The sequence below is a fragment of the Xenopus laevis genome, chromosome 1L, assembly GCF_017654675.1.
Source record: "Xenopus laevis strain J_2021 chromosome 1L, Xenopus_laevis_v10.1, whole genome shotgun sequence".
In the NCBI taxonomy this organism is placed as follows: Eukaryota; Metazoa; Chordata; class Amphibia; order Anura; family Pipidae; genus Xenopus; species Xenopus laevis.
In genome coordinates this window covers 221737200-221762175 of record NC_054371.1, presented here as the reverse complement: position 1 = coordinate 221762175, position 24976 = coordinate 221737200, and the positions used below count along the sequence as shown (strand labels likewise).

Here is a 24976-nt window from a genome sequence, read left to right as displayed (position 1 = left end):
TGAGCAAAAACATTTTACTTGATAAAATAAAACAAATACCTCCTCATCAATTATCCCAATGTTTAAAAGATTTGGCCAAATCTAAATCCAAAGTCATGATGTTCTGAAGAAAACCAGGTATCCATTTAATACATATACCTGTAGCAGGACATCTCAAACATATCTACTTGGACAACTAATTACTAGAAAATTCTTTCTATCTGAATATGTTGCGGCCCCACATAACAGGGATTTCCCTTTTTATTTTAAGTCTATTTTTGGTTTTGCATATAAATCATGGACTATTTTAGAGAACCTGAGAAAGAAGGTTTCTGTGAAGGTTTTAAGCAAATTGTTCAACATTTTGGTGCAATAAGAAACATTTCACAGCTCAAGTATTTCTTTCATTGTTCAGGAAGTGAAATAACATTTCAAAGTAGTTGAAATAAAATTGTGTTAAGTACATTTCCCATTCAAAGAGAAGAGTCAAATCATGTGTTAAAATAACATTAGGATGAAGAGGATACATATTTTTGGATTATATCCAACTCGCTCTGCTAATTACAAAGCTCAGCCACACTAAGGCAACAACCAGCAGCAACCAATCAGAGATGTTATTTCATATTTCTACCTGCAGTATAATGACAAAAGATACATGCTGAATGGTTGCTTTGAACCCTAAATTAATCCTTTGGCACAAAGGTCTAAGGTTATGGGTCAAAAGAAAAAATTGGGAATATTATAGTAAGCCAACACCAACAGCCATTTTCATGGATTTATGTTCAACTTGTAAAGTAGCCTCACATGTGAAGAAGGTATAGATAAGGTTCTTCCAGAATTCTATACCTATTTCACTTTGAAAAAATGTTTTGCCATGGACAGCTTCCATTGACATTAGCTCAGCAGGTTTTAGATTCAAGTTTTTTGCACTTAAATATTGTACAGTTGAGGTTTTTTTTTGAAGCATAATTGGAATTCTGGGGATTTAGTGTAAAAAAAAATACAAATGGTGGCAAAAATTTTAATTTGATTGTTGATAAATCACCCCGTAAGTCTGCATCTGAGGAAGGGGGTTGTTCCCTGAAAGCTTGTGCTACTATTCTGCTGTAAAATTATTTAAAGGCATGTGCAGTATACATTGGTGTGCTTCCTCCCTACACAATATTATGACACCAGAGTAGTAACCATGTCCATACTTGTTCCTACCAACCATGATTTTTTTTACTCCTCTGAGCCAAAAAGGGATCTATTATCTGTATAATATGAACTGAGCATGGCTGTATACCCCAAGGGGTCTACTAGTAGTTACAATGTTAAGTTACTAAAGAACAGCAACTTCCTGGCATTGGCATGCAGGATAACAGATCTCATATAAAGTACATTGCTAGAGATGTCTCCAGTTATGCAGAGTGTCTCCTGCCTGTATCCATCATACCTGGTTCTGTGCTTCCTGCATCCATTAAACCAGACATACTTCTCTTTTTCAGAGTATAAAAGTCAGCTGGTTACCTCCTCCACCGGGAACACAAAATGGATTCATTACAGGCTACAAAATTCGGCATAGAAAGACAACCAGGAGGGGGGAACTTGAAACTCTAGAACCCAACAACCTCTGGTATCTCTTCACAGGTCAGTATTTCCTGAGCAGAAGACATGATATAGTTCATGAACATGCCATTGTTTTGATTCAGATCTACAATTTATTAAAATTCTCGATTTCTTTTTTTCAATTTTAATTTTTTTGTAGTATTTTATTGAGTATCTTGCCCTTAATGAATTTCTTGGAAATTTGCCAGTGTATTTAATGCAGCACCAAAAATGATAAAGGATAAGGCTCCACTACATAATAGCATGTGGAAAAAATGAATAAATCCAGACATTAAGTTTATGCCCCAAAACCATCGTTCAGCTGAAAACTTTATAGAGGATGGTAAGAATGATGATGTAGTAGATAAAATTTCTAAGCTGAATATAAAGGGGAAAGAAGCAAAGAATATTTGTGATTAGGTTTATGAGGAATTGCAATGTATAAGGATGCACCCCATACTTTCAAATAAAATTGCCAGCGATACAGGGGATCTTATTAATGAAGTGTTTATGTTGATGCCTAATTAATTAATTTCCATGTATCTGTTACCACTTATAATATGATGAGTCACTGCTAGTAATAGGACAAATACCTTTTTTTTCAGGGGTTTAGACCTGCAAAGTATGTTTGATGAGATTTTTTGTGAGTTCAATTTTAGTTTACTTAATGGTGGTTTGTTTGTGTTGTTTAGGACTTGAAAAAGGAAGCCAATACAGTTTTCAAGTGGCTGCTATGACTGTAAATGGAACTGGACCCTCTTCAGACTGGTACACAGCTGAAACACCAGAGAATGATCTTGATGGTAAGGTTGCATACTTTTTTATGGTCTTTTTAGGATACAGTATGTCTCCTGGAGGAAAAGGGGGGATTTATTGCACAAGTCACTGGTAGCGAGGGTTTGTAGTTTTTGCATCCAATATGTAACTAGAAAAACCTTAAGGGTGGTATTGTCAATCTTGGCCCAAATATAGTGGCAGCCAGAAATACCTCAGACCATCTGAAATAGTTTTTTCAGTAACAATCTAAAATAAACTAGAATCCTTTTAGTACCTCTGTTCTTTCATCTATTGACTGGCAATGATTAGAGTACATCAGGTAGGAGAAACCCTGTTCTAAAAAGTTTTAGGTTTAGCCCAGATTTCTTTAATTTTTTTCATTCAAATATTGTTGGGTTCTTCCACATACATATTCTTCCTCTTAAGTGTCTTCATAGTACACTTCCTAGTTTTGGGCACAGGTTTTAATAAGGGGCGTAACTAAAGAGGACACAGACCCTGTGGTTGCAGGGGCAGGAGTTTTTGGAGCCCCATAAAGCCATAATTAATTAACACTTTCAAAATATTTTGGTAGCATAGGTCAATTTACCATTGCTTTTGGACTGTAAATTAAATTTGCTGTGAAGCATCTGGTTCTAATTTTCGACAAGCTAACATATTTATATTTATTTACTCATAATGACCAGGGATTCAGCAATATTTGTGGAACTTGACTTTAATTGGTCCAAAAAATTTCACACCCACTTAAACGGTAACTATCACAAAAATGTAAGTTTAAAATAAGCTTCATCATTCTGAAAAAAGACATTTTCTAAATATAATCAGTTACAAATTCTGAACTGTTCTGAAATATTCAAGTTACTCTTCACTATCCCTCTCTCAGCATCTGTCTCTTCATGCAGGAATTGGGGGTCTGATTTTTAATGACAGTTAAATCCAAAATAGATTTAACTGTCTATAGAAGATGTATTAGAGCTCACTCTATTAAAATCACCAGAAATAATGTCTCTCTACAGAAATAATGTCTCTCTATATGCTGAATTTGTGCCAGTCAGTTATGTTGTTAGATGTTGATGGTACTTGAATCGGTTATTTGAATTAGTTCCAATACATTTGCTAAAAAAGGTAGCCTCCCCTATAAGATAGAGTATACTGGATAAAGCTCTCAATGAAAATCAGCCTCCCAACTCCAGCAACAAGGTAAAATGAACAGAAACAGATGCTGAGTGAGGGATAGTGAAGATAAACTTGATTATTCTAGAAACGGTACAGCATTTTTAGTTTATTTTATTTAGAAAATATATTATTTCAGTGTGATGAAGCTTATATTAAATTTGAATTTTAACAATAGTTCCCATATAAGAAATAATTCCACACTCACATTAATTGATTATAAGGTGGAAGTTTACAGGAGGAGGGGCAAGGAGTTTTATCTCATGCAGGAGGCGGGAGTAGAACACTGATGGAAGCTTGCAGGTGGAAAGCCGAGGAGCATTTAATTTATGATTCATCTAGAGCAGTGGTCCCTAACCAGTGGCTCGTGAGCAACATGTTGCTCTCCAACCCCTTGGATGTTGCTCCCCATGGCCTAAAAGCAGGTAATTAATTTTTAATTACTGGCTGGTTGGCAAGTTTCGGTTGAATAAAAAACAGGTGCACTGCCAAAATGAGCCTCCTGTAGGCTGCCAGTCCATTTAGGGGCTACCAAATGGCTAATCACAGCCCTTATTCAGCACCCCAGGAACATTTTTCATGCTTATGTTGCTCCCCAATTCTTTTTAAATCTGAATGTTGCTCACAGGTAAAAATGTTTGGGGACTCCTAAGAGACAAGGTTAAGGACTCTGCAGTAGTAACCAATTCAGTGTAGTTCCTCCAAACCCCACAATTCCCTGCACACATGATTTCAATAAGGAACGGAACATCCCAGTGCAATGCATTGTGGGTTATGTAGTTCCTGCATGTTGTCTGTAAGCTGTGGAGAAGTTGTTACAATTTGTAATGTCAGTGTTTAGTCCCTACTTCCCTGCGAGAATTTCAAATGATGCAGAAAGAGAAGAAATGTTACACAGCTGGAATTCAACATAGAAAATGGTATTTATTCATACTTTTTGAAGAAACAAGTAACTTTGATGGGTATATTAGGGGTTTCTGTGTTATGTGGCCTCTTTATCAAAATTGGAAGCAGGAGTTCCCCTTTAACATTGAGCATTGAGGGGGAAATATAAAGAAATGTATATGTGTATATATATATACACTTTACTGTTATTTATGGTTCCAAGTGTTTATACAAAAAGCAATAATGACTATTTTCGTGGCCGTTGCATCTGGAGCCCTGTGGCTGACATTTTTTTGATTTTTTTGTTCTCTTGCTTGCACTGACAAAACAATTCATATTTCTGTCAGTTACTGTGAGCTCTAAACATGTCAACTAATGGTAAATATACAGTCGTGATGCAAGACAGCTTGTTAGCTGCATTTCCTTTAGCATTTGTATAGTTTGTGCCTTTACCATGCCTGTGATTGAAATAAGCATCAAGGAGAGGAACAGTGTGATGAAGAATAAGTCTGCAATTCCCACTGGATATTTCTTTTAATTACTGCATTTTGTTAAACTGATTAGAAAGCCAAACATCACGGCTGAGTCAAGGCTCCCTGCAAAGCTCCCATGTGCTTGTTGACATCTGGGGAAAATTTTAAATATTTATTCGCAGCTTCAGGATTTGCATGCAATGAAAGTGCCTGCAGCCTATTGTGCTTAAAAGGTTTCATTTCATTTGTCGGAATGAAAATGTAGAGAACCTGTTAACATTATGGAAAATGGATAGAAAAAGAGCCTCCATTGGCTTTTCTGTAAATCTATTGGATAAATAATTGGAAGTGCTGAGCAATGTAATGCATATGTAATAAATTGTAGAAAAGCTCGGCATAAATCAGATTAGCATTTATTTGCCCACTGCTAAAAGAGGGGGCAAGGCAACAAGTTCAAATTGAAGCACACAACATTATTTATGAAAGATGTTTTCTGAGCATTTCATTTGTAAGTGCTTATTTATTTCTTTTTTTAAAAAAAGTAAAGAACAAATAAAGCCAGGGACTTATCAGCTTTTGAGATCTAGTTTCATGGTCATGGGAAAAAAATCACCACTAAACTCCAGGGACTTTTTTTCTACCATCATGTGTTTTTTTTCCTCGAATTGTGGAAAAACACAATCTTGAATTTTTGATAAATTTGTCCCTTAAATTTGAGGTTGCAGACACTAGTGATGACCATATCTGTCCCGTTTTATGAACATTCAAGGCAAAAAATTATATGACAAAAGGTTGCTATGGTTTCACACAAATATTCACTGGATTGCAGAACTTTGAGTTGAATCCGTGTTTGCAACACAATTTCACTCCTCACTAGCTGACACCACCACCATACAGTTGCATAATTAGCATCAAAGTCAACAAAAAAAGAGGCAAAATTAAGGATGTTAAATGCAAGAAAATTAACCTGCTTTCTGTTCAGCATATTAACAACTAGGGGCCCATTTATTAAACTTAAATTTTTCTGGTCGAGTTTTTAAATGGGAAAACTTGAATTTTTAGAGGATAAAGAATAACTCCGATTTTTAGAGATTTATTATACCTCAAAGCTGAAAATATCCAAATCTGAAAATACTCCATTTCAAACCTGTAGAAGTCAATGGCAGAGGTCCATGAAGATGTTTCTTGATCTGCGTTGGTTTTCGTCTGATAATCCGATAAATATGAGTTCTCATCGTGATAATATATTAAAGTCTAGTTTTCAGAATGCCCGTCGTACAATTCGAAACTGACGGACACATTTTGTTGCAATGTTTTTTAGCTCCAAAAGAATTATTGATAAACGAGTTAAATTAGTGGATGGGAGTTAGGTCGACTTTGTTTTAATAAAAAAATGAGTTTTAGTAAATAACTCTCCTAATGTTTTTAAAACTTGCTATATTTAGAAATATATTTTATGTGACTTTGGGTTTGATCAAAACCAAGTGGAAGACCCAGCTCAGTGAATTAAGTAATAAGGTTTATAATTGTTTTTTATACAATGTTTAGTGCCTCCAAATATGGACTATTGAACCCCACGGAGCAATGTTTCTTCAATATAAAGTATTAAAAAGCTTAACCCTGTTCCTGTCCTTTTCTGGAAACTACTACTCAGCTTAAGGTAATTGATTTAAAGGGCAAGTGTAGTTTCCAGGATTTCATTTGGGAATACTTCAGGCAGGTGTATGTCTTCAAGTGGTGTGAGACTTATAATGGAGATATGTTCTATATTATGAGTATCTTCAGTGGAGTTTGCTTTTAGCATGTCCCTTCAGCTCTCAAAGGAACAAGCTACTATGTTGTGCTCCATAAGGTGCTTGTAATATTGTACTGTTCTCACCACTTAAAACATACACCTAAGAGACAGTTTCTCCTTTTGCTTCTCTGACATACATATATGTATCAGTTAATTGTGTATGCCTATGAATTTGCATTTTTCCATCCAAGATGTTAAATTTTAAAATTATTAAAAAGTTTTTTGTGTATGTTTGGCCAATGCAAAATGTATTTCCCATTGTTTGTAAAATACACTGTTTACCAAGTTAACATATCTACTGTTATTTTCACTCTTGACGAAATATATAATATAAATATTTGTAGGTGGTTTGGCAGCATTTTTATAACAATGACATTTTCCTAAGCTAAATATTTTAAGCTGCATGCACTGAATCAATTCCAATGCTGAATCATTTATTAGCTATTGGATTAATTTTCTGTTTAAATGTCATATGAATTGGATCTAGGACATCCTAGGTTTCTTCAAATAATTAGCTTTAAAGCTGAACAAATTTGAAGTTGAAGTTAAATAACAATAATCTGGGTTGATTTCCCATGAACGTCTGTTCTAATCATACATTAAACATGATCTGTAATGACGTAACATGCAGAGATTAAAGTTGGTTTCCATTACATTTCTTTTTGCATTAAGCATAACTTTCATCCCATGCCCTACAGTTTATTCTTCTGTTTGCAATTTAGGGGGTTATTTACTAAACTCTGAATATAAAAATCACAAAATATTCGTGATTTTTTTTTTATGAAATCAGACTTTTAATTAATTTTTTGGAATTTATTAAAGGAAAAGTCCAGACTTTATAATGATAAATAACCCCCTTAGTATTCCATATATTTATTATTAAATAACATTAGCCGTGCTGCAGGAATAAAAATATATTAATAATTGTTTCCTTCTGCCTCCAGAATCCCAGGTTCCAGACCAGCCAAGTTCTCTTCATGTAAGACCATTAACAACCAGTATCATTATGAGTTGGACTCCGCCGCTGAACCCCAACATTGTAGTGAGAGGCTACATTATTGGCTATGGAGTTGGAAGCCCATATGCAGAAACAGTCAGGGTGGATAGCAAACAGCGATATTATTCGATTGAAAATTTAGGTAAGTTTTGCCAAAATTAAACAGACAATTTGCATTAGCAACTCATATGTCATTTAATGAATTCAGGTTCTTCAGGTGACACATTCAAGTTGGCTTGGATGTATCAAGTAGTTATGAGGCATTTTTCAGAATCTTGCCAATACTAATCAATTATCATGTCATCATGATACCTTTCTTGGAATGTCCAGCCACCAATGATAAGTCATTTTGATGTAACATATTTCAATAGAATGATGGCTTCATGGATATGGCTTATAACATTTATACAAGGTCTTCTCCTATTGAGGTAGATTTTGCATACACTGATCAAATCATATGATGTTATATTCAAAGAACAATTGGGGTTGAGTGGGTTGACTCAACCCACTCAACCCCAATTGTTCTTTGAATATAACATCATGTGATTTAATCAGTAGCAATTTGTTGGTCACAGATGTCATTCTAAGCATTTGGACCCTAAAAAAAGTTGATTCATATATGAGAACATCTTTTGTTATATAGTTATGAAAAAAATGTTTGTGTACAACATATGAGTGCATGAAAGCAATTAGATACAAGCAGAATACATTTTTAATTGGTTCCAAAAGTCTAGTAGGTACAGTAAGTTTCAGTACTCTAAGAATGTTTTTTGGTTACCATGGTTGTCATGAAGATGCTTCCAAAAATGGGCAAGGCCAGTCTATGGGTTATAGGTTATGATTAAGTGCCCTGCTACGCACGAAACATGTTTTATCCTAATAAATGTTTTTTTATTTTCCAACTAATTTACTACTACATCTATTCTTGATGACTTTCACACTTAGGGGCTGATTTACTAATATTCGGATTTCTTTTTTTTTTTCAAGAAATGTATTTTTCTCTAAAAATTTATTTAAACTCTAAAAATCCAAGATTTAGCGCAAAAATCATGTAAAAGCAGTCAATATTAGCTGCAGTGATCCTATTGGACCTTTTTTAACCATTCAGACTTTTAGCTGTTTTCATTTTTTTTCTAGTAATTGTCCAAATAACGTAATTTTTTTATGATTTTTGAGATATTAGCATTTTTTTGGGATCTTTCAGCTTTTTTATTTGTGCTTTTTAAAATTGGATCTTATAATAACTTTCATGGCATTCGTGGTTATAGAGAAATAGAGTTTAATCATGGTTTCGAAAAGCTCTAATGCCACTAAAATTCAACCTTTAATGAATAGGCCTCCCCAGTTTTGGTAAGATAATTCAAATATATTCACTTTCAATTAATATCTACCATGCCAGGAATTACAAATAATATATTTTCACTCCTAATTAGTATCTGTCATGTCACAAAATACCAGTAATGTGTTTTCACGTCTAATTAGTATCTGTCATGCCAGAAAATACCAATGTTTATTTGCAATTAGAATCTTTCATGCTGGAAAATGCCAAAGAAGCCTGATTTACTGTATGTTTAATTAAAGACCACCGCTTTTCTCCAGCCCTGATGATAGAGTATTTTTCATTGGTTTTATAATTTCAATGAGATATTTACTGAAAAAGACTATTAGTAACTTAATATAATATGTCCTTAGGGATTTTATCTACATTGCCCCCCGCTCCAGGGATTTCTCTGGTGCTGGTAGCCCAGTGCCAAACTTGCAGTCACCCTGCCATAAAAATGGACCTGGTTATCATGACAATAATACAATAAAGGCATTTTCATCAATAAGGGGCCTATCTACTAGCATTTAAATTACTATTTTTTCACAAATCACATTTTTCTTTCTAAAAACTTCTGTAGTTTCTGTAGTGTAAAACTACAAGAAAAAACAAAAAAAGCAGTCAAGGTCCCATAGAGGTCAAGATTCACTGATCCTATAAGACCTTTTTTAGCCATTCAGACTTTCAAAGGTTTTCGGATTTATTTTTTCACTAGTAATTGTGCAAAAAACTTGAATTTTAGAGGTTCCCATTTTTTTGCCCATGGTTCAGTTTTTTACCAATTTTTTTATATATTCGGATCTTTTAATAACTTTCATGGCATTCTTGGTGTAAGAGAAAATTAGTTTAATTGTGGTTTCAAAAAGCTATAATACCACTAAAATTCAACCATTAATAAATGGGTCTCTTAGGGTGTTATTTACTAAATTCCGAAGGCAAAAATCACAATAAATTCATGATTTGTTTTTATAAAATCTGACTTTTAAAAAATCACGATCTTTTCAGAATTTAGTAAACCATGAAGATGGAAAAGTCTGAATCTGAAAATCCGGCATCTCAAACCTGACAAGGTCAATGGGAGAAGTCCCAAGGATTTTTTGATTTGCGCTGGGTTTCATGCAATACCCAGAAGTTTTCAAAGTTTTCAGACAAAAATCTGAGTTTTCGGATGAAGAAATCATGAAAATCGGGTGAAAAATCCGAAAAAATCTCGAAAATTAGATTTTTTCTTGCAAAGCTAATTTTCGGGAAAATGTAATAATAAGGGGCAAATTTACTTATGGGCAAATATGGAGGGTTAATTAACCCTCGATATTCGACTGTCGAAGTTAAAAAAAGGATTTACCGCAATTCGTTCAATCGAACGATTAAATCCTTCAAATTGTTCGATTCGAAGGATTTTAATCCATCGATCGAACGATTTTTGTTGAACCCAAAAAAGATAGCAAAGCCTATGGGGACCTTCCCCATAGGCTAACATTAACTTCGGTAGGTTTTAGGTGGCGAACTAGGGGGTCGAATTTTTTTTTTAAAGAGACAGTACTTAGACTATCGAATGGTCGAATAGTCGAACGATTTTTATTTCGAATTGTTCGATTCGGAGTCGAAGTCGTAGTCGAAGGTCGAAGTAGCCCATTCGTTGGTCGAAGTAGCCAAAAAAAACATTCAAAATTCAACTTTTTTTTATTCTATTCCTTAACTCGAACTAAGTAAATGGGCCCCTAAGTAAGCGTAAAAAACCAAGCGGATTGATCCACTTGGAAAATATTGAGATAAATAACCCCCTTAGTGTTAGAGAAAATTAGTTTACTTGTGGTTTCAAAAAGCTCTAATACCACTAAAATTAAATCTTTAATAAATGGGTCTCTAAATGTCCATGTGATAAACAATGAATGCTCTTTTTAAAAATCCATGGGAAGTAAAAGGGCAGTAAAAACTATATTTTGGTTCTAATACATCATCAACACTACAGAAGTCTATTACCGCTGTTTGTTAGAAGATACCTTTAGAAACAAGGTGCTGTCTGGTAGCATTAAGCATGAACAATGGATACATCAGGATGATACAAGCCGACATTTAGCAAGCTCCACATCATTGCCTGCCTGGTCCTGCTCACATCCAACCAGATGATCCTTTGAGTCATAAAGCTGAAGAAAAATATCCCTCATCAATGCATTATCAAGTTGAAGTGAAAGGAATTTTGCAGGTGGTATTGACTTTTAATGGCTCAATAAATCAATTCTAAAAGGTTTTCTGATGCCTGTACTTTCTAAACCAGCTTCCTATTTTTCTTCTTTCATGAGATTTTTTTGTTTGTTTGCTTGCCATTAGCAAGAAAATGTGTGTCTATTATTCATTTAAATGTTGCCAAGTAACTGATGGTGTTTATCACGATACACTTGAGCTCATTTACTAAGTGCAAACGCTGCTCCATGGGCACCTGTCCTACACCCTAATCTCAACGGTTCTAAGCTGAAGCTTAAGGTCAGCCTTCCATGTAATTGATATTATAATGCAAAGGATGACCACTGACTTTGAAGCAGAGAATTATGATCTGATTCCAGAGATACATCTCATTGACTTTACTTGCTGAAGCTCTTGGAAAAAAAAATTACATTTTGCAGACTCACCCTGCACAAAAAACTCAAAATGTGCCAGATATATAAGGCATATTTCTTAATACTGTTTATTCCCTCTTTAAATGATGGTGTTATTATTAAGCAATAGCTTAATGAAGCTATGAACCTTTGGATCCAATGTCAATGGTTTAATGCAATTTAAATGTATTTCAGAGTTTGGTAATGTTGCAGAGGGTAGTAGAAAGGATCGCATTTAACAGTTTTATATTACTGTATAAACATATTCATAGTCACAATTTTACCTTGAAGAATTTAGCAGAATAACTGACATCTCCCTGCTGCTAAATCAGCTCACTAAAGTTCATTTAGAGCTTTCCTACTCCAGAGCTGTCCTACTGGAGGCCCACAGGCTGAATGTACTTTTATGTTCCTGTGCTATGCTATCCTCAGTGACTTCTAATATCCTTATTATTTACAGTAGGGGTTACAATATCCCTTATAATACATGAGTGATACTCAAAGTTCCCTGTATAACTCAGTCTGCAGCCTTGTGCCTTTATATGGTCACAGAACAACCCCTCAGTGACTTCTAATATCCTTATCATTTACAGTAGGGGTTACAATATCCCTTATAATACATGAGTGATACTCAGAGTTCCCTGAATAACTCAGCCTGCAGCCTTGTGTCTTTATATGGTCACAGAACCCCTCAGTGACTTCTAATATCCTTATAATTTACAGTAAGGGGTACATTATCCCTTATAATACATGAGTGATACTCAGAGTTCCCTGTATAACTCAGCCTGCAGCCTTGTGCCTTTATATGGTCACAGAACCCCTCAGTGACTTCTAATATCCTTATCATTTACAGTAGGGGGTACATTATCCCTTATAATACATGAGTGATACTCAGAGTTCCCTGTATAACTCAGTCTGCAGCCTTGTACCTTTATATGGTCACAGAACAACCCCTCAGTGACTTCTAATATCCTTATCATTTACAGTAGGGGGTACATTATCCCTTATAATACATGAGTGATACTCAGAGTTCCCTGTATAACTCAGCCTGCAGCCTTGTGTCTTTATATGGTCACAGAACCCCTCAGTGACTTCTAATATCCTTATCATTTACAGTAGGGGGTACATTATCCCTTATAAGACATGAGTGATACTCAGAGTTCCCTGTATAACTCAGCCTGCAGCCTTGTGCCTTTATATGGTCACAGAACAACCCCTCAGTGACTTCTAATATCCTTATCATTTACAGTAGGGGGTACATTATCCCTTATAATACATGAGTGATACTCAGAGTTCCCTGTATAACTCAGTCTGCAGCCTTGTACCTTTATATGGTCACAGAACTCCTCAGTGACTTCTAATATCCTTATCATTTACAGTAGGGGGTACATTATCCCTTATAATACATGAGTGATACTCAGAGTTCCCTGTATAACTCAGCCTGCAGCCTTGTGCCTTTATATGGTCACAGAACCCCTCAGTGACTTCTAATATCCTTATCATTTACAGTAGGGGGTACATTATCCCTTATAATACATGAGTGATACTCAGAGTTCCCTGTATAACTCAGCCTGCAGCCTTGTGCCTTTATATGGTCACAGAACCCCTCAGTGACTTCTAATATCCTTATCATTTACAGTAGGGGGTACATTATCCCTTATAATACATGAGTGATACTCAGAGTTCCCTGTATAACTCAGCCTGCTGCCTTGTGTCTTTATATGGTCACAGAACCCCTCAGTGACTTCTAATATCCTTATCATTTACAGTAGGGGGTACATTATCCCTTATAAGACATGAGTGATACTCAGAGTTCCCTGTATAACTCAGCCTGCAGCCTTGTGCCTTTATATGGTCACAGAACAACCCCTCAGTGACTTCTAATATCCTTATCATTTACAGTAGGGGGTACATTATCCCTTATAATACATGAGTGATACTCAGAGTTCCCTGTATAACTCAGCCTGCAGTCTTGTGTCTTTATATGGTCACAAAACCAATCAATGACTTCTACTAGCCTTCTAACTTACAGTAGGTACTATATATATTCACACACACTCTGATACATTGTTAAAATATTGTGGCACCAAAGCACTTGAAACTAGAAAAAAAAATGTTTCCTCTAATCTTACACTTCATAATTGTTGATAGAATGGAACATATGCACGTTAGATTAAACTAGAGGATAGGACAAGAGGAGCATATGTTAGTCCATATTTACCCAGATACAGCGGCCATTTCCATATGCCTATACATATAAACAATTCCAAGTACAAATTATGTACACGGTGTGCTTGGCTTTAATTATTTAACGAGGGTGAGCAGCAGACTTATAAATTGTTATAAAGCATCTGTTTGTTCTAGAATAATGCCTCTATAGCAGCTATATATTTATAGTTATTGCCCATAAAAGAAAAAAGTGAATAACTTGCAGAGAAATAGGCCCCTCTGTTATGCTTGGAAATTCACTGTGACATACCAGACAGTAACCACAGGCTTAGACACTCATCTGCATATCTCAGAATAGAACCAAGAGCCTCAATATTATCTTTCATGCATTATATTTCCTTCATTGAAACTCATTGGGGGTCATTTATCAACACAAGGCAAATTTGCCCATGGGCAGTATCTCATGGCAACCAATCAAATTGCTGCATTTGTTGTTCTACTTGCAGCTGGCTTCAAAAAGCTAATCACTGATTGGTTGCTATAGGTAACTGCCCATGGGCAAATTTGCCCAGTGTTGATAAATGAGCCCCATTGACTTAATAAGTGTGCTATTATGGTCGGGTACGAACATTGCTTGTATTCTATTAGATAAAATCCTATGGATACAAATAATGTGGCTGATTTATGAAACTGAACCAGTTTGCTCCACATAGGTGATAAATGGGGGGGAGTGGCTAGACATAAACCAACATCCACCACCCATCCAATCACCTTCATGTAGGAGACTTTTACCATTGCATGCCTTTTTAAGCACCGTCTTTCCCCTCCAGGACCTGAATGGAACCAGGATTAGGCAAAAGAGTTACACACCTAGCACCCCTCACTATGCTCCCTGGGCGTGTGCCTTTTCTGCCTTTCCCCTAGTTCTGCCCATGATTCACACCCAATCCAAACTCCTTACAGATAGTACCTGAGCTGGAATCAAACTCAGAACCTTATTGCTGCAAAGCAGTTTTGGTCCCTGCTGAGTCTCTGTACCTCAATATTTGCAAGAACTTTGTGCTATGTAATATATTGCTGCTATGTGAATAAATTATAGTAATAACATGGGTGGGTATGGGGGCGGAGATCCGAGTCCCAAAAATGATTAAGGAACCACAATCTATTCTATTTATATCTATTCTATCAGTAACATAGCTAATTTGGACCCACAGGGAAAATTTTTAGAGGCTCAAACCTAAATTTTAATCAGTGTTGCATACATATAAAAACTCTAAGGGGGTTATTTATCAAGGTCCGAATTTATCTCACTATTTCTAATCCAACTCTAAGCAACTCCAAATTCCCAAATGGACCTTATTTATGAAGAAAAAAGCCAGAAAAAATAGGGTCGGGCAAAACTCCAAAAACTTCGGAGTCTTCCATGAAAACTCTGAATTGCTTGGAGTTTTCTTCAAAAGCTATGATTTTTTCGATGTTTTGTGAGTTTTTTCCGACGAATCCTGGAAATCCTCGATAATGGAAGGGACATCAGCACAGACACTGGGACATTCCCCATTGACTTATACCGAACCTCGAGAGCTTTTAGATGCCAGGGTTTCGGATTCTGAGTTTTTAGACCATCGGACTTCAATAAATCTCGAATAATTCATAGTTTTTTTTTTTACTCTGAAAACAACAAATTATTTGAGGTTTGGATATTAGGAGCTTGATAAATAACCCCCTAAATATGTCCTCTATACTGCCCCTAGCAGCCACTGAGTTTTCTATTGTAATTGTAACACCTTTAGGTTCCAAGACCTTTAGAGCAATGACACATGTGCATTTGGACCAACTACATTTCAGTTCACCTAAAAATGTGCAATTGCTCTGGCATGTAAAGGGATATATATAATAAGCAGTTCCCTCTTCCAATACATATACAGGTATGGGACCTGTTATTCAAAATGCTCGGGACCTGGGGTTTACCGGATAACAGATCTTTCCATAATTTGGATCTTCATACCATAGGTCTACTAGAGAATCATGTAAACATTGAAGAAACCCAATAGGCTGGTTTTGCCTCCAATAAGGATTAATTATATCTTAGTTGGGATCAAGTACAAGCTACTTTTTTATTATTACAGAGAAAAAGGAAATAATACTTAAAAATTTGGATTATTTCGATAAAATGGATTCTATGACTGACAGCCTTCTCGTAATTCAGAGCTTTCTGGATTACGGGTTTCCACATAATGAATCTATGTGCACATATGTATCTATGTGCAGAGCTGCCTTTGGCCTATCAAAAACAAAACAATAATTTATAAGGTTTAAACATAAGCAAAACAAAACAAAATTGGATCATGTCCGTCTGATCTGAAGGTGAAGCTATTTCTTCTTAATACCCTTGATAGCTGTTCTGATCTGACTATTAGGCATAATTAGAAAGCAGAAGATTGAGCCTCTGTTACACTGTCATTTGGGATCCTGGAGAAGGATGGTTTTCTATGTTTGTTTTTTGCAAAGGCAAAGATTTAATAAAATACAACATTAGAGCTCAGTAATGAGTTTGAATATAAATTGGCACTCTGTACAAAGCGGCTGAACATGTTATTAGCTTAAACAGCTCTACATCTTATCCCTTTGGAGAGACAAATTCTAAAAAATGTTGGGGGTAGAAGGACAACAAAAGGTGGCGTGAAAGTTTTGAGGGGTATAACTGGGGGGGGCATGGTTAAAAGAAACTTTTAGACATTGCCTCCAGCACTTTGACACCTTGCAGACCTGTCGTACATTCAAATGTCCAGAGGTCTACCTTATCCAAAAAGAGTCAAAACCAGGTGAATGGATCTACTTGACCCAACCATTATCTTAAAGGGCAGTTGAGCCATCATTGGGAGGCCTATTTATTAAATTGCACATTTTAGTGGTATATGAGCTTTTTGAAACCACTATTAAACTCATTTTCTCTAAAACCAAGAATGCCATGAAAGTTATTATAAGATCCAAATATAAAAAGTACAAATGGAAAAAAGCGCTGAACGATGTGCTAAAAAATACTAAAACCCCTAAAAATGCAAGCTTTTTTGGACAATTACTAGTGAAAAATCTGAAAACCTTTAAAAATCAGAATGACTAAAAGAAATGTCCAATAGGATCAGTGCAGCTCCCATTGACTTCTATGGGACCTCTACTGCTTTTACTTTACGAAATTTTGAGCTTTTAGTGTTTTTTTAAACAATATCATTAAACATGACTAGAATCCATACACTTCACTGCAGATATGGCGAACAAAGCCACATCCTGCAATTAAACTAGGCAAACATTAAACAAAAACAATATCAAACAGAGAAGAAAATATATCTGTTTCTTTTAATTGATTGTCACCCAGAGGCTCCCTGTTGTTTCCACAATGTGCAGATAATTGATGGGTTGGAAATGTTCAATTTAAATGCATTGCATGAGTTTGATCTGAAAGGCAAAGTACGGTCAATGGTTCCACATTGTGTGAGTGGAATATATATAAGTGTGTGCAAATGAAGAGGTTTATAATTAGTGTCATGATTTAATCACATACCTCGGCTAAACCAGGCTGGCTTTAGGTTTGGAGAGAGAGGACAACTGCTATTGGTCATCAGCATCATAGGGACCTCTTGTGGGAAAATGTGGGAGATTAAAGAACATGTTTCATTGTGTAACCATAAATACATTATTTTTGTACATACATCATTAATGTAAATAATATAATAGAAACCTTCAGAACTTTACCAATGGGTCACAGTTCTGGCATGCATGGTCTTTCTGCAGTGTACGGGTCTTTTAAAAACACAATATAAGTATGTTAGAACACACTGCAGTGAAGTTAGAGGGGGAAAACCGCCCCTTAATTTAGTGTTATATTATTTTCATAAAATATGAGGTAAAGTGACCTTTCTTTGAGAGTGACTTTCTTTTACATTCATGGGATTTTGTTTCTATTGAAAAGAAGGGTTCAAGGCAGCCCATTTATCAACATTCTCATTTTAGTGATTTTAGAGGTTTTTAAAACCCCAAATAAACGTATTTTCTCTAACAACGCGAATGCCATGCGATTTATTAAAAGCTTCAAATATAAAAATCTGAACAATGCGCTAAAAAATAAGAGAAGCCTTGAAAACCTCTAAAAATTCAAGTTTTTCGGACCGCTACTATTGGAAAAAAAAAAATCAGGAAACATCTAAAATATGGCGCTGCTAGAGAGCATATGCATAAAATATTCACTGGTTTGCTTGTGAGAATTAGTTATGAGCTGTCTTTACAGAAAAATTCTCCATGTCTATTCAGACACTGAAAGGTTTTTCCAAAATGAAGTAAAGGTTTGGGATCTATTATTCAAAATGCCTGGGACCTGGGGTTTTCCAAATAAGGCATTGTACCATCATTTGGATTCCCATACCTTTAAGTTTTAAAATCATTTAAACATTGAAGGGGGTTATTTACTTAACCTCAAATTTATTTGGTCGGCTTTATGAAGCAAAAAGTAGAATTTTTTGAGATTTATTATAACCAGATAATGCAAAAAGCCAGAATCAGAAAACCTGAAAAAGTCGAGTGATTCCCCAAACCGATTAATTCTAGTTATTATTTTGATAAGGCAAAATTTGGGATAAGTGTTTGGTCAGGCTTTTTTTCTTTATAATATGAGATGAAATTGAATTTTAGTAAATAACCCAATAAATAAACCATATATAATTTTTTTGCTGCCAATATGGATTCATGCAGCTTAGTTTGGCTGAAGTACAAGGTAATTTTTGGTATTTTTTTTTTAAATTAAATTGTAGTTATTTGCTGAATATATAGCTATTCTGGGATGCCATACTTTTACTCTCCTGGTTGGCGTTTTAGCCTCTATCCACCGCTTACTTAAGGTATTTTGGTGCTCAAGTTCAGATATAGCAGAACCCTTGAATAATGATATAATTCTAAAGTGGGTAAAGGGATTGTAGCTCTTTACATAGACTTAGGGGCAGATTCACTAAGGGTCGAATATCGAAGTTAAAAATACTTCGAAATTCGACCCTCGAATTGAAATCCTTCGACTTCGAATATCGAAGTCGAAGGATTTAGCGCTAATCCTGCGATCGAACGATTAAATCCTTCGAATCGAACGATTCGAAGGATTTTAATCCAACGATCGAACGAAAATCCTTCGATCAAAAAAAGGTTAGCAAGCCTATGGGGACCTTCCCCATAGGCTAACATTGACTTCGGTAGCTTTTAGCTGCCGAACTAGGGGGTCGAAGTTTTTTTTTAAAGGGCAAGTACTTCGACTATCAAATGGTCGAATAGTCGAACGATTTGTCGTTCGAATCGTTCGAATCGAAGTCGAAGGTCGAAGTCGAAGGTCGAAGTAGCCCATTCGATGGTCGAAGTACCCAAAAAATACTTCGAAATTCGAAGTATTTTTCATTCGAATCCTTCACTCGAGCTTAGTGAATCGGCCCCTTACTGTCCTCTTTCCAACGCACATAACAGCTTTTATTGCTAATCAAGCCATATAAACATAACAAGGTCTGCATTATGAGCAATCAGCATTTAGATTTCATTTCAGTCATTATTTGAAATAAGCCATTGGTGATGATTTCAAGAGGCATCTCATACTAATGGGCACAATTGTCTGTCCACCTGGATGTATTATTTATTTATTTTTTATTTCATGAATTCACTATTGAGTTTGGATTAAAACAGGAAAAATGAGTCACATCACAGCAGTTCATTAATAATATATATGTATTTGCGGCAATCACATTCTCACTAAACAAATGCCTTCATTTGGCCAATCACCACTAATCTGAAATTAATTTACAACAAGGACCTTGCAGTGCCTCACATCAAGTTCTTATTGTTTATTAATTCATCTGGCACCAGTCCTAATGATATTCACGATGAACTAATCAATTATTCAGTAGTCTCCAAGGAGGGTCTGTGCTATTAAACAGTCTGATCTGGAAGGGGCTGCAGTGCATTTATATTATGGCCCTTCCTGGCACTGAAGGGATTAATAGTAATTATGGAATATTTGCAGCAAAGCGGAACTGAGGGAAGTTGTGGGTCATTAACATTGGGTTATGGACTAGAAAATCAGCATGGAAAAGTACATGTATGTGACCTCTACAAAGTCAAGTTATTCCCCTAAGGTAGAAGGAAAGGAATTTCACTGCAGCCATTTGATGTACGCCAATATGTGAAAAGTGTGTTGTAAAATAACACAAACCAAGCTCTTTGCATGGAATGTCTAATAAGAGACCAGACATTATTGTACAAAAGAAGGAGCCCAAGTTTTCCAGCTGCATGGCCAGGAATCTCAATCAGGTTGGCCCAATTGATGACATTTTCTGAAATTTTCATAATGCTTGATCAGTTCTTAACTCTACGGTGAACTCCACCACTGAAGTGGCAGAAATGGTGAAATATTCAACAAGAGAATTCGTTTTTTCCAGCTGCTTTACTATAAAAGATGAATTGGCGGGAGCTGCAGAAGTTCATATTTGGGTATGGGTTTCATTATCTGGAAACCCATTATCTAAAAAGCTCTATATTATGGGAAGGCCATCTCTAGTGAGAATCTGTCCCGTTTCGCTTCACCGAAAAATGTGCAAAATGGCGAAAAAATTAAAAAAACATAGAAAAATGTCAACATTTCAAAATAATTTTGAAAACAATTTTTATACGCAAGTATTTTGTCCAAATGCATTAAAGTGACAGCAGCAATTTTCACAGCAGTTTCATGAAAACATTTGCGGGCAGCAACAAGTAAATTCATCGCAACTCCATGTCTGGTGAATACATTTGCCCATCACTAGCCATCTCCCATAGAATCCATTCTATCCATTTAATCCAAATGTTTTAAAATTACTTCCTTTTTCTCTATATATATATATATATATAATTAATCTTTATTCAAAGCAAAACCAGGCTATTGGGTTTATTTAGTGTTTAAATGATTTTCTATTAGACTTAAGGTATGAAGAGCTAATTTACGAAAGATGCATTAACCAGAAAAACCCAGGTCTTGAGCATTCTGGATAACAGGCTCTACTGCTCAGTGTAAACACACAGTACTTGTGCTTTCCTTCTTTCTGTTTTTCAATTGACTGCCCATGCCCCTCTGGAAAGACCTGATAGGATATTGTGTACAATTAACTAACACTGTGAGCTGCCTGATATGTTCCAGGAACTTGATTAATCTTTATAGAAGAATAACAGTTCTTGTGAGCGTCATAAATGCTATTCTGTTTATATAAAATACTGGGAATTTCTCAGAAAGCAAAATTAAAGAACAATGATCGATCCACACTATAACTAATGTATACACTTTGAGGACCATTTACTTCTTTAAATCTTTAAAAATGTGTGGTTTTCCTATTTATTTTAAAAGTTCTAAAAATTTGAGATTTATTAAGTGTGAAAAAGCACAAAGAACACTAAAACAAGTCAATGAAAGCTGTGCTGATCCTATTGGGCCATTTTTAATAAATGCAGACTTTTAGTGGTTTTCATATTTTTATTTACTAGTAATTGCCTGAAAAACTAGAATTTTAGGGAACGTTCGTACTTTTTCATTTGGATCTTTTATGATGAGAGAATCTGTCACGATTGTGAAACGGCGAAATTTAACACATTGAAGTCAATGGGCGTCTTTACACACAACTGATTTTTATGAGTGCAACCATTTTTCTTGCTCCAAATGCATTAAAGTGATTGGTCGTTGTTCTTTTGGACGTTTGTTCTTATGGTCGTTTTTCCTTATGGCCAATTTTTCTTTGGTGAATTTTTTTGCACATGGCGAAATTTGGAATTTCGCCACAAATCCATGGCTTAGCGAATAAATTCACTAGTAGTGGTTTCAAAAACCTCTAAAACCACTAAAATAGACCTCCAACTGTACATTTTTGAAATGGGCAATTCAAAACATAAGCAAAGCTTCAAATTTGTTGTTGCGCCTGTCTTTGGATTGGTGAATACACCATTGTATTATGTGTTTTCTATAGGGAAGAGCAGAAGGTTTCAGTAAATTCTACAATCTGCTGGCAAATTGACAATTTTAGACTGTGGTTATTCTGGGATTTGCGAAAATGAAAGAAAAAAATACAAATTTCTGATCTTCAAAAATCTTTAAATGTCTAAAAAGCACTGCGTATCTTGACAGCGCTATATAAATAAATGATGATGATGATGAAATTGTAAACCAAAACTTGGCAATCTTGAATGGGAGGTTTATTTTCAGCATTCAAGCAATTTTATTTTTCACATTTTTTAAAAAACAGATTTAAAAAATGAATGGAACATTGAGTTCAAGAGTTGTTTGTTGTTTCATCATTTAACACAATAGATTTTTTCTGTATAAGAAAAAAAATATATTCTAGAAAAACAATTGCATTTAATGTCTGTTTTTTTCCAAATTGAGTTTCAAAAAAACTCAAATTCCAAAAGGAATTAATTGGGATACATTCTGAACACGATTCTTTTAACACGATTTAGGACTCCGGTAAATTTCTGTTCTGGGAATTGTTGAAATCAGATCTGCGCAAATGTATCAAATGTATTATGACAAATAAACAGTTGCCTTGAAAAAAAAAACTTTTTGAAAGTAATTATGCTGTTGTGTTTGAATACTATAATCAATGAAATGGCCTTCCAAGAGTGCTAGCTAAAAAAAATTTGATTTTTGTTATTTTTGCCTGCAGAGCCAAGCTCCCATTATGTCATTTCACTAAAAGCTTTTAATAATGCTGGGGAAGGCGTCCCTCTCTATGAAAGTGCCACCACTCGATCACAAACAGGTATGTTGGAAATAGCTTCTGCCTTAAACATTTGAACATGTCTGAAATCTGAAATGTTATTTCTAATTCAATCAACTGATTAGATGTTTAGACAAATTAAAGTCAGATGCAACATCCTTTCATGAACCAATGAAATTCTCCAAATGTATCATGGTCTTCTCATTGGCACATCAGTTGTTTTCTCTTGCATTTTGCTCATGGTAGATTCATATCTTTATTTTAAACTGGCTGGGCACAGAATTCAATATATTTACCACACGCCTGTCTATCATTCAAGAAAATTAATAATCAAAGGTTTCATGTCATAAACTTACGAGCATCATTGGGTCACATATTCTTCTGTTCCACCTCGAAATTAATGTCTCTTATGAGACAGCCAAATGTGAGAGCACAGTGATAAAAACGGCAAAGAGGTATCAGAAAGAATACTGTGGCCAAAAAACCCTAGGAGACGATAGACTAAACGTCAATACAACTAGGAAAATGATTTCTGAAGTATTCCCAAAGGAAATGAAAAAGGGAAAGGAAAAAAAGCTCTGTATGAAAACCCCTTTAGTGCTTTTCATTTGATAATGTCTGTTATAAATCAATGTATCCGTTTTATTTCATTTCCAAATATTATAATAAATACTACTTGTTTCAAGGCAATTATATGACGGAATGGTACACTTCGGGGGAAAAAAATCAATAAAGCAATATCAGAGTGTCTGTGATATCTGTTATAAGACAGGCGAAGTAGAACTTCAAAATGTCCTACTTTCTGTTTGGAAATAAGCATATATTACCCATAGCCTTTATTTTCATGTAATGAAGCAACAAACTTCTAAAATCTGTTTTTTTCTGCTTGGCTCCAGCTGTATGTATTATTAGCAACCAAAAAAATAATAATAATAATAATAATAAATAGTATATCAAGACAATGAAAACTTTAAACTTTATGTTATGGTTTCTCCACCTACCTGTTATTCATAGTTACCTGCCTGCCATCTTATTTAATTTAAGCTTTACCTATAGCTTATGATGTATGTATCTATCTTTCTATCATCTATCTATCTCTGTGGCGTGTTTTAACCCTAGTTTAACAAATTTTCACATGTCGGCCGAAGACCAATATGGTTTAACACAACAAAGAAACACACAATACTTAGGGGCTGATTCACTATGGGTCGAATATCGAGGGTTAATTAACCCTCGATATTCGACTAGGAATTGAAATCCTTCGACTTCGAATATCGAAGTCGAAGGATTTAGCGCAGAAAATTTGATCGAACGATCGAAGGATTATTCCTTCGATCGAACGATTAAATCCTTCGAATCGAATGATTCGAAGGATTTTAATCCAACGATCGAAGGAATATCCTTCGATCAAAAAAACTTAGGCAAGCCTATGGGGACCTTCCCCATAGGCTAACATTGACTTCGGTAGCTTTTATCTGCCGAACTAGGGGGTCGAAGTTTTTTTTAAAGAGACAGTACTTCGACTATCGAATGGTCGAATAGTCGAACGATTTTTACTTTGAATCCTTCGATTCGAAGTCGTAGTCGAAGGTCGACGTAGCCCATTCGATGGTCGAAGTAGCCCAAAAAAACCTTTGAAATTTGAAGTTTTTTTACTTCGAATCCTTCACTCGAATTTAGTGAATCAGCCCCTTAAAGAAGATGCACTTCCTAAAACATTCTCTCCTCATTAATGCTCAGTATGCCTTGGCAGTCAACTTATTATTGCTTCTCCTAGGGTTCAATTATAAGCGTGCCTCCCCAAAGATTCTCTAGAGTCTCCTGATTCTTCAGTTGCCCCTTGTGTCAGTATTTGCACATCTTATTCCTTGCTACCGCACCCGGGCAATCCTTACATTCTTCGATTCTTCTTCATGCAGTTCATATGGATAATAGAACTTTGTTCATTTAAATATCTACGGTATAAGCACAAAAACATTATTACGTTGTTGCTGAAGAAGTAGAAGAAGGTTTCATGGTCACTCAGTCTTTTGAGTTGCCACTTTCAAGTTGTATCTGGATTTCTAACAATGATGAGCTTGAGTAGGAATCCGGCTCTCCCATTGGGATCTTTGCACAGTCAACATCATCTTATAGGAAATACAGATGATCTGTCTTTTATGATCTCTCTGGAATGATATTTTTTTAACACAATCAGAAGTATTAATTCTGTATTGAATGGATTCTATTGAGTTAACAAAGGTTCCCAGCTTGATAATAATTCTGTCTACCATTCCTGAAGATCCTGTGAGATTGATTCCTATGTGATGAAAATGCTGAACCATTCAGCTGTTCTCGCCCTTCCATCAGATGTTATTACAGTCTTGTTACCAATCTCCCTATGTGGGTGACACTCTTGGAGGGTGCGAGTGACCATCTCATTCATCTCTGTTTTCATGTGATTCATTATATTTACCTTAGG

The 24976-nt window shown here is 35.4% G+C and overlaps 1 protein-coding gene across 1 annotated transcript in view; it reads left to right on the top strand.

Moving 5' to 3' along the window:
• Positions 1 to 24976, top strand: part of dcc.L (DCC netrin 1 receptor L homeolog) — a gene marked incomplete at its 5' end in the record, with an annotated part of 292799 nt that overhangs the window by 214809 nt on the left and 53014 nt on the right. Inside the window, 4 exon segments of the mRNA NM_001085785.1 lie at positions 1467 to 1608; positions 2259 to 2369; positions 7614 to 7808; positions 22462 to 22557. Of these exon segments, the coding sequence (NP_001079254.1) occupies positions 1467 to 1608; positions 2259 to 2369; positions 7614 to 7808; positions 22462 to 22557 (544 nt within the window).